The sequence below is a fragment of the Nelumbo lutea genome, chromosome 1 (assembly GCF_056320005.1).
Source record: "Nelumbo lutea isolate HS-2025 chromosome 1, American lotus-T2T, whole genome shotgun sequence".
NCBI classification, from domain to species: domain Eukaryota; kingdom Viridiplantae; phylum Streptophyta; class Magnoliopsida; order Proteales; family Nelumbonaceae; genus Nelumbo; species Nelumbo lutea.
In genome coordinates, this window is record NC_142684.1 from 102,686,961 (window position 1) to 102,698,324 (window position 11,364).

The window sequence follows — 11,364 nt, forward strand, 5'->3', positions numbered from 1 at the left end:
AAAGCACTCATTGCACTAACTATGATTGGTGCACTATAGTTTTAAGAGCATTTTCTTGATATTATTTCCAAATTGAATAAAAGGCATTTTTCAGAAGCCACCTGTCTTCTAGACAAAGAATTGTTATTATAGAACAACCCACCTCTCCCTATTATGCCCACAAGGGATGGCTACGGGATGGTGTCCAGTCAGCCAACCAAACAGAACAAATCATCCCCTTCATCCAAAAATAAAATATAGAAGAGGCTAGAGAAGGAGGCAGGAGGGGGTAAATGGAATATAGAGAAAAAAACAAAAAAAAAAAAAGGAATGAAAATAAGAAGAGAAGGGGGGGGAGAGAGGGAGAGAGAGAGAGAGAGAGAAATGATATTGAACTTGGTCTTCTACTGTTGCTGCATGCCCAGGTCCATCACAAGTTTAGCTTCCCTCAACCCAAATCCAATCTTATAAACAAAAAAGAGGAGCACAGTAAAACTCATCCCATCACCATTCCTGCCCATGATTTACCACATGAATCCATTTTTTCTTTATATGTTTACATCACTTTACTCAACATAATCCTAGATAGAAAGGATAGGTTACACGGGACTCAATAACTGAACCTAAGTCGCTGTTATAATTATTTGTTGAGTTGAATTTATTAGATGGAAGTTCTGGAGAAAAACCTACTTATGTTTTTTATCATCTTTTTCAATAGTCCTAATAGTTCAGGCATTTCCATTGGAACTTCTTCATATGAATACATTAATCATTATTGTTGCAGTATCTGTATCTATTATCTGATCCTCATGGATCTCATAACTTCCCTCCTCAGACGTGTATAGTAGAGTACTTGTTTCCTTCCTGTTCATTTCTACAACCTGGCCATCCCTTAATTTGTTGCAATATAACAGTGAACTATGAAGGTAAACTTGTTGCTTACACCTTGCATGGGGAGAAATAAAGCCTTGGTAACTGTTTGGACCCAAGTCATAAAAGAGATTGAAGATCTCTCAGTCATTTTCCTTTTCCTTTTCAATTTGTTTCCTTCAAAGAGAACCTTTAGGCATGCATTTGAATCAAGAAACAAATTTGGTTTTCAATTCATTGTTCACTCAAAAATGATGTTCCCAAGATTCATAGAGGACCCAAATTATTATTTCTCAGTATCCTAAGATCATTTTTTTCATTGGAAACAGTAACTTTCATTAAACCAACAAAAAGAATATACAATGTCAACCACTCACAGCATGAGTGTTGACCCCATATATTATCTCAAGATTTATAACATATCCCAAAAAAGATTCTCCCTTTGAGTCCCTTGCTTTACCAAAGTATCAACCACACACCATCATTGGCTGACCTCCTTGTCCAATTAAAGAGTACTCCAGCTTCCCTTGCTAAGGAAAAAATCTCCCTCATCTGCTGTCTAAATGTCCACACCCCCAGACTTTTTGTCTGCAGCCATCCTATTAACAGCTTATTTTCTCAATGTCCTAGGATCATTTTCACTTTATGAACATAACTGTCATTTATTTTCTCAATGTCCTAGATTGAAGTACAACAAATGTATCAGGAGTCAAAACAAACTCTTTGGCAATAATAACAAAATGACAAAAGTTGGTTAAAAAGTAAAAAAGGGCAAAGTAGCTTTAAGGTATCAATGGATCAAATTACAAAACTCGTCTACTTCAGTTTTATTTTTCTGTCATTGGATCAAGGGGCACATCTAGAAACAAACTGCTTAAAAATCACAGGCTGAATCCCAAAAATAGACTAGGAGGAACATATCTTTTGTCTATAAATTTGAGGAGGATGTTAAAACTCAGAAGCAAAATTCACCCCAAATAAAAAATTCTTACCTCATCAAAAGAAATGATATGATTCATGGAACCAACGTTGATAATTACCTGCATATATTTCATAAAATTTTTTGTTCAGACGCAAGAAGGAGAAACAGAAAGACTAAAACAGGAATTACCAAAATCTACTAAACGTAAATGAGTTTGTCTAGGTCAGCCTGTGCTTTCATTCATAGCTAAATGCAAATACACAAGAATTCATCATAGAGCCTATAAGAACTAAGAACACAAGCATATATCCATATTAGCATAATCAAATTGCATTAGCCCCATTCCTACAATGTATCCACATTTTCCAGTGTGAATAGAAACCAGTGAACTCTCTTTTTTTACATTTTATTTTTAAAATAAAAGACCTCCAATTCTGCCAGGCAACAGAAATACCTTGGCTCAAACTTGGCAGGTTAAGAGAAGAGGAGATGATGAACAAGTAGACCTATTTGGCCCCACCATTTCAGTCATCATATGATGTTCAATTTAAACAAATGGCTGAACCTCACTAAATCCTTGCATGGTTACCATAAATATATATGTGTGTGTGTGTGTGCCTCGGGTAACCAAGATGGCCTAATAAGAGTTATGTAGAAAAGTAAGTAGACCATGTGACATCTTTAATGTGAATGGTTGAAATTTTGATGTAATGTACCATAAAAATTTTGAAATGCACCATAGTTGGACTCCTCAAATTTTGACTTATTTGAAACTATTGACCTATTTTTTATGTCAAGTTGTCTTTAATTGATGAAAAAATATAATGCACAATCATGACAAATTGTACCTGTGATTCTGTTTCAATACCTTAGATTCTCTTTCTATATCACTGTACCTTAGATTGAAAAGGACCTCAGATTCATAGAATTGCATTAAGCTTTATGTAAATTCCATGACTTTTCTATTTGCATGTGAATGTAATCACTATGCCATAGTAAATCATAACAAACTCTGATCTAATGCAAAAGTAGGAGTTATGTGCTAGACAAAAGTATTCAGTGACACACACCTCATCGAAAACAGGCACGCTTCCACCTACAAGACCTGTATTACCACCTTGTGGAACAACAGCCAAGCATCTAGTATTACAATATTTAAGAATTTGAGACACCTGTAGAAAATATTGGAAATACCAGAAAAGTAATCTTTAATTAGCTAAATCTATTAAGTTTTCTAGCAAGCTTCAGCAACAAGAAAGAAAAGTAAGAAACAATTTGCAGAACTGTGCTTATATGATATTGAAAAGTTGTTATGTTACCAACTGATGGTGGCTCAGTAGGTAGGATCTCTGACTCACTGTAGCAGAGACCTGGGATCAAAACCCCGCTGCCACCAGGGTTTAGGGGGTTAAGGGGATGGGGGATGGACTACCCCCCGCTGTGTAACCTGAAGAAGAAACTAATCCATTTATGCTACATGTTACATCTTTAAAAAGATGAAACGGTATAAGCTGCATAATCAGCCAGCTTACAAGACTATATGCAATGAACCCAGTAAACTTTCAAATAGACATTAAAGGTAAATACAGAATTTTTCAGGGAAGCTTCAAAAATGGAGAAGTTTTGTGTTGAAAGTAGTAGATCACTTCAACACAAAATTTGAAAGAAACATAGAAAAGTGAAAGATATAAACCTCCTCGGTGCTCCTAGGCTGCAGCAAAAGCTTACTTGAGCCTTTATATTTTCCCATCCAATCTACATTTGCAGTCAACAGCTTGTCTTCGTCCTGAATGACATTTTTCTCCCCTAATATCTTCTTAAAATGATCAACATCATCAGAATTTAGCGTGGAAAAGGATGGGTTCCTCTGAATCTGTGTTGCTACCGAACCAAAAGACTTGTACTGGATCCTGCATATATGTTCGAGATTCGTTGCTTTAGAAGCATGGAGGTTTCCCGTGTAATCTCTTAAAGGATGGCAGCATGTTTGGACATGACGCTTTTGACATTGAAAATATTGTTCAACATATGGATTGCAATTTCTTCCCGATTTATACGTAGAACCTGCACAAAGAAATCTTCAATAAGCAGATATCAAAAGAAGAAGCTCTTCCAAACCTCACTTTGCTCTTTCAAAAGGAAATGCATTCAGAATTTGAGAAAACTAAACAAAAAAGGCTAAGGTGCAGCGATTCAATGCTAGTAAAGTGATATTAAAGCGACGGATTGAAGCTGAGAGGTTAGACAAACTCGAATTTATAATTGACATTTGTCGAAGCGGTTCTAATAATAAATTTTCAAACGACATTCGGCAAAAGTCCGAGTACAAACAAATGAAACAGTTAATTGAACACTATCTCCAACATCATTAACTCCTGTAAGATCAACAACAAATAAATAATTTCTTTGACTAAATCAGAGCTCTCTCATCTACTTCCACTGTTTTAAATTATGTCTGAAATTCCAATAAACAGCTCCATTTTCGGTAAATATCTGAAAATTTGTATTGATTGCAAACAGGAATTAAGAAAATCATGAGGATGAAGAAATCGTTTCAGATTGATCAGAACGAATTTAAAGGATAGTTAAATTGACGAGAAAGAATAACCTGACGTATTGATTGGCTTCTCAAAATTAGTGCTTAGAAGAGACTTAAAAAGACTTGTCGAGGAGCGCTTAACGATATGCCGTGAGATCCTCCATTTCTCCATTGTTAGTTCAAGTAGCGTCAGTGATCAGCTCAGCTCTCCTCTTGTGTGCTACTGCTGACTGCCAACTGCTTTATGCAGTTTATGGAAGAATAACACCCGTGTGTAAACAACCAGCAGAGATTGAAGATGGAAAAGGACCCACGACCAAAAATGATCTCGATTCTTGATGGCTGAAAATTGGCATGGCCCACGCACAACATTAACACCTGTACGGCATGATCATAAGGATCAATTGGACGGTCATCAATTGACATTTATTTCCTATACTATAAGCATTCTATTTTATGTAGTGGTACAAATCGGGCCGGATTTGGTCGGATTAGGGAGTTGAGCCCAATCTAAGGTTATGAACCCCAACCCGTCCAATCAGACTTTCGATTGGGTTGGGCCCATTCCAATTCTCACATTTTCTGCTATTTTTTCTGTATTTGGTTTCGGTAGGAAAATCATCGATATAAATGTCAATTGATGGAAAAATTCACTCGACCCATTTAAAATTTGAATTGATCGCTTGGAGTTTTTTTATGTAATAATCGATGTAAATTCATATATTATTTACATTGATTATCAATGGAAAAATCAACCAATTAAATGATTTATATTAATTTTTTATGGAAATTTTACATTGACAAAAAAATGTCTGAAAAAGTAGATGGGTGTGGAGTTTTACATCAGTCCGCTTTTACATTGGAAAACGCATGTAAATGTGAATTAAAGGTGGAGTTGTAAATCGATTAACAAACGTTGCCAAAATCTCTTACACTCTTTTTGTCTTGCACCATCACCAAGAAACCTAAACTCCATGTTTTATAATCACATATGGAATATATTTATCGATCGATATTTACTTGTTTAATGTTTTATTGGTTTTTTAGTATAATAAAAGTAAAAATAGAAAATTGAATGTTTCAAACGATTAAAGTATATTATGAATTATGATAGATCTATATTTAAAATTTAAAATCATGAAATTATTAATAATAAAAATAAAATTATAGAATGAAAACAAGTAAACTTGGATTTGGTGCAGGTCATGAAAGTTAAATGAAGTCAAATTGGCAAAAATCAACCCTAATCTTAGCCTGACCATCACCCAACCCAACTTTTTCGGGGATTGGTTCAGGCTAGCCTTACCAAAGTTGCTCCCTAATTGTATTATTGGCCCAAATCTAATTAGTCATCAAGCGATTCAAAACTTTTGCGTGCTTAAGTGCTTAATGTCTAAAACATCCCTTGCAGGTTATGGGCATGTAAACCAAGGCTTTCAAGAACAATTACATCACCGCGTTTACATGCTTATGAAGGCATTGAAGGATAAATCCATGATGCCGAAAAGGTGTTATAGGCATGAGCAATCAAAACCTTCCCTTCTATTTTTTTGTTTCCGGATCCGTTACTAACAACTTGTTGTCAACAAAGCTTCAAATAGGATTTATAGCTTCACATCCCAAACATGTATGATACTCATTGATGGGGTTATACTTGACATGGTAATTATTTTTGAGGCCATGTTTGCTTTCCAAGAAGTTACTTACCGGGTAAATGTTCTTTTATTTGTCAGATAAATAAGACTAACTTTTTTATTCATAAAATCCATTATTTAAAGGGGCAATTTTGTCTCATCCAAGTGTTGGCAACTTCCCTCTAGGTGCGAAAGTTATTTACCCACTATGGAGATGGGGCAAGTGATGCCTAGGAGTGAATGTTGGGAAAAACCGGCAGTTCACTTCATGGCCGATGCTATAGAGTCGCCACCCATCAGGAATTAAAAATGGGGAGTGATGGGTCTCCCAGATTTGAATTTTAAGAAATCATTTAAAATTAACAACTCCATACTGATTAGCCAGGACAAGGCCATTCTAGATAAGTTGAGAAAGAGAGAGGGAAGGGATTAGGCACCCCTCTCTCTAGTCAGTGCGAATGCTATATCCCTTTAGTTAATCTTACATCTAGACCGAGAGCTTAAGTTCTTCATTCAAAACGGTATAAGGTTTTCCCTTCTCCCCTCCAAATCACCCCCCTTTTGGATACAGGGGCCTAAGCAAAAGGATGAATCACCCCTTTTCTATCAGAACCCCCACCATCGTACTTGACTGGTCGGGCTGGAGGGTAAAAGAAAAAAAAAATAAGATAACCTCTCGGCTGTTGGAGAACCTGATGGTTCTCGAGTTCGAATTTGAATGCAAGACAGAAAAGTAAGAACAATACAAAAAAATAAATAAATACAAAGGAATAAGGGAAATAAAGGAAGCCGAGAGATGAATATGAGGTAATCGGTGTTTACCTCTTGTAGCTTTCAGTCTAATGATGCTATAAAAGGGATAATCGGAATGGTCAAACTCAAGTAGAGGTTCATATTAACTTGGTGTTGTCAACACCCTACCCTGGAGGTGATGGAATGGCGAACTAGGGGTGCTAACCCTGACACTAGAATTCGGAATGGGTGTTGACGACAGTGATAGCAGAGATGGTCAATGTATTAAATGGCCAAACTTGGAATGAACGAACCGTTCCCCCTCTCCTTGTCACTTCAATATCTTCCTCTCTATTTTTCATTCTTGGAAAAACTTCTCCCTCTTTTCTTCTTTCTCAGCTATATCGAATTTCTTCTCAAACTCCCCAGTTCGATCTCTCTCTGTTTTTTTTCCTCAGCCGAATTGCCTCTTTGAAAAACACTATCTGCTCTTGAAGGAATGAGAGATCTATCGTATGGATGGCCAAACCCAACAGGAAAGTTGGGCAAATTTTCAAAAATTTCTCTCTCTCCCATCTGGGAATTGCATTCCCTATTTAGAAAACTATATTTTGAAGGATCAATCTCGAACCAAACCGGACCAGATCTGAAACCGAAATGGAGGAGAGGGATATACCTGATACGGAGTAGCAGTAACTCCGAATGAAGGTGTTCACGCCCAAGGAGAAAATCGAAACCCACTTCCACTGAAAATGACACAGTGTGTGGTGAAGAAGGACCAGCAGGACGACTCTTTAGCAAGAACCGAATTCTTCAGCAAGAATGGAGTAGAGGGCTAGTGAGCACAACTTCAGATTGATTTTTCTACCAAGAAACAATATCAAGAACAATTCTTGATCACTCCCACAAGTGGAGATTGAACTGGGTAGGGGCAGCAAAAACAGGGAAGAACTCCGTAGACTACTGTAATGTCTGTTGTGTGTTTGCATGTCTACCCTGCTCTCTTATTTATAGCCTTAAAAAGACAACCCCCTAATCTGATTAGGAGTTTCCTAATCCAAATCTTTATTTAGATATGGACTCTTTAAGTGATAAGGATAATCCCCTATCTTATTTGCAGTTTAAGATCAGCTTGATCCTAATCAAATTAGGAGTTTCCTGATCCAAATCTTTATTTGGATTTGGACTCTTTAAATGGATAATACTTATCCTCTTATTTGGATCTACTGATCCAAACCTAGATTTGCCCCTATTAAATTAATCTAATTAACCCAGTTTGAATTGGGCTTTAGGCCCATTAAGTTTATGTGCTCACTTAACCTCCTAACCTGTTGCCCAGTTGGCTCTCTTTGTGTGGCATGGGACCCAAACATTGATCTACACATCAACCACATGGGTTCAGCCCAGCCTTTGTTACAAAGCCTGGCCAAATTCACTGTAGGACATAGTGAACCCCTGAGTTCATCACCATGGGCTCTTAATGGGCCCAACATTTACACTAAATGGTCCTTGGGTCTAGCCATCTTATAAAGGCCCAAGTACTGTGGGCAAATGCAAGATTAGCCCATCAGGTATAACCCTCAATGGCCTTACACTTAACCTCTCAGCCCATTATGATCCAACACTGCCCGACAAGAAATGACTTGTCCCTCGGCTACAAGGTACAATGCTGCACTCTCTACTTACACGAATCTCAGGAATTAAAATCTTTTGCAAATATTTTGAAACTATAATATATATATATATATATATATATATATATATATATATATATATATATATATATATATATATATATATATATATGTGTGTGTGTGTGTGTGTATCTTTATATAAATATATTTTGCGAAAACAAATTTCAATAGTTGAAATCAACTGCCGACAATTTTAAGTTTCCATTAGAGAGAATGAATCCCCGATCATTCACTTTGTCCGACAAAGGGGCTGATCCTGTCACTATGATCACTTACTCAGATGAATTCTCGGACTGTCCCAACATACCCAAGTTTTGACCCCCTCTAAGGATCTCACTGATTGGCATATCAAAGATAGCTCAATCTGACACCTAGTGCAATACCATAATTGAGTCTAGGGGTCAGGTGTAACATTCCAGTTTTTCCCATCTATCTCCAAGGTCCAGGGCAATACTGGAATTTCGGTCCGGTTCAGGGCTTCAAGAAACTTAGGTCTCACCCAGGCAACTGAGACAAGCCACCCCAACCAACTTGGTGGTACATCAGTGTTAGCCTTGGTAGGATAAATCTCCCCAAATCTATACAATGGCTGTAAAGATTCTAAATTAACATGAGTCTCATAAGTGTCCAGTTTAAGGTATTACACAGAAACACACCACAATGACATGACTCAATTATGCACTTTATTCATTTACAATAAATGTTAAAAGGTACATCAATTTGATTGGAGCTAAGGGCATAATTGTTTAATAGCTCTCCATTCGATAGATTTTCTAAAGGGAACCACCGAGAGCTTCCTATTCTCTGTTAGAAGAGACCCCCTTCTCCAGCTTTCCCCTCTTCTGCGCTCCTTTCCTTCTCAGCTCGGCAGCTCCTCAAAAAGGAAAGCCGAGAGTCTCTCCCTTCCGAACTCCCCCTTTCGATCCCCTATTCTCTTCCAAAAACTCCCCTCCCTTAGCCTTGGGAATGGTGCCTCTATTTATAATGGAGGGCAAGGGGAGGTTCTATCAATTTTCAAAAAAAGAAAGTGCGGTTTAGGTAAGTCCAGTTTTAAAGGGATAGGAGGGTTCAATATTTGGGGTCCAAAGGGTAATTTATGGTAATTTAGAGTGAAGAGCATTTTGGTAATTTTTGGTTTAAAGGGTATTTGGGGGATTTAAGGAATGAGGGGTATCTCGAGAATTTGGACACAATGAAGGTATTTTGGGAATTTGAAATGAAGGGGTAATTTTGGCATTTTAGGGTATGAAAGGCATTTGGTAAAGGGGTATTTTGGTATTTTGGAAGGAGGAAACTTTTGTAATCTTGTTCGGTGCATATTTTGGCAATTTGGAATGGGAACATTTTGGTAGTTTGGTATGAGGGGTATTTTGGTAATTTTGTTAAAGGTAACTTGGAAATTTAGAGAAGTGTATTTTGGTAATTTGGTCTGGGTGGTGATGTGGGAATTTGATCAAAGGGTATATTGGGAATTTCACCAGAAGGGTATTTTGGTTATTTGGTTAAGGATATTTTTGGGCATTTGGAGAGAAGGGGCAAATGAAGGGTATTTTGGTAATTTTGGAAGGAGGTGTAATTTGGGGTTAGGTCAAGGGTATTTTGGTATTTGGTTGAAGAGGTCTTTCAGGTAGTTATGGTCAAGGGTATTTTGATAATTTTAGGAGGGACATTTTTGGGATTTAGATCAGGGACAGGGGTAATTTGGGAATTGGTCAAAGGGTAGTTCAAGTAATTTTGGTCAAGGGTATTTTGGGAATTTAGGGGATTTTTGGAAGGAGGGATATTTTGGTAATGTTGGTTGGGTAATTTGGGGAACTTTGGTTAAGGACATTTTGGTAATTCAGTGGGAGGGGTATTTTGGGAATTAGGTCGGGGTATTTTGGGGTAACTTTGGTTAAGGGCATTTTGGTAATTTTGCTAGGGGATATTCTAGTAAACTTTGGTCAAGGGCATTTTGGTAATTTAGTGAGAGGGGGTATTTTTGTAATTTTGGGAAAATGGGTCAAACCGGGTTTAAGGGGGTTAGGCTGGGTTTCTGGTTCAATGGTGGGGATTTTTGGGTCAGAAAATGGAGGGTTGAGATGGGTCAGACTACAATGGGGGTTTTGTGTCTATGGGTTAACAAGATTTGATGAAATAGAATCTTTTTAGATGGAAAGGTAAATGTGGGTATTTTTGGCTAAAATTTGGTAAGGTGGGTTTTTCGGGGATTATGGGTTGATTATTGGGGTCAAATTGGCCCAACTGGGCCTAGATCAGGTAGATCTAGAAAGGGCTTGATTCTGCTAATATGGGACCTTGAAATGGAATCTTGGTGCGATTAAAGGGCTAATGGAGGTATTTTGGGTTGAGATTTCATAGGTGAGCATTTGGGGGTGTCCGAGAATTGATGGTTATGTCTAATCTGATGGTTGAGGTGTAAGTGTAGGTTGATTGGAGCTATTAGATAGGTATCGGGCAAGTTTGACGATGGATCTGAGGGATTTCAGGGTGAAAGTTGGGTGCTTTGGAGGGATCAGAAGGGTCTAATTGGATGTTTGGGGCAAATTGGAGGTTCAGGCAGCGGACCGAGCAAAAATCGAGTGTTGACACTAGGGAAAATAAACTTTCCATAGACCCTACATAAAGGTGAAAAAAATAGAACATGGGTATCTTGGTCAATAAGAACCAAAATCCCATTGATGAGGATGTGGAGATTATTGAATCTTGCCAAAGCATGCAAAGAAATTTGAGGAATGTGTTTTTGGATTTTGTGAACAACTTGTAATTGATTAAAATTATAAACAAATAGAATAACAGAGAAATGGAAGAATAACTTAGTCGAATTGTAACTGGTCTCTCATGTATTTAAATAGATGATTGTTACAATATGTACAATGTTAGAGTTCAAAAAGGAAACTAGTTAGATAAGATAATGTCAGCTAAGAGATTGGGTTGGGTTAGTTTATCTAAGATAATGATAACCTTGTACATAATTTGTTGAATCAGTTATGT

The 11,364-nt window shown here is 37.3% G+C and overlaps 1 protein-coding gene across 1 annotated transcript in view; it reads right to left on the reverse strand.

The window, feature by feature from the left end:
* The window catches only part of D2HGDH (FAD-linked oxidases family protein), an 88,122-nt gene extending 83,384 nt beyond the window's left edge, over positions 1 to 4,738 (reverse strand). The window contains exons 1-4 of the mRNA XM_088966973.1: positions 4,380 to 4,738; positions 3,465 to 3,835; positions 2,842 to 2,943; positions 1,842 to 1,889 (exon numbers count right to left, since the gene is read on the reverse strand). Of these exons, the coding sequence (XP_088823099.1) occupies positions 1,842 to 1,889; positions 2,842 to 2,943; positions 3,465 to 3,835; positions 4,380 to 4,482 (624 nt within the window). The 5' untranslated portion in view covers positions 4,483 to 4,738. The remainder of the gene's footprint in view (positions 1 to 1,841; positions 1,890 to 2,841; positions 2,944 to 3,464; positions 3,836 to 4,379) is intronic.
* Positions 4,739 to 11,364: the final 6,626 nt, after the last annotated feature.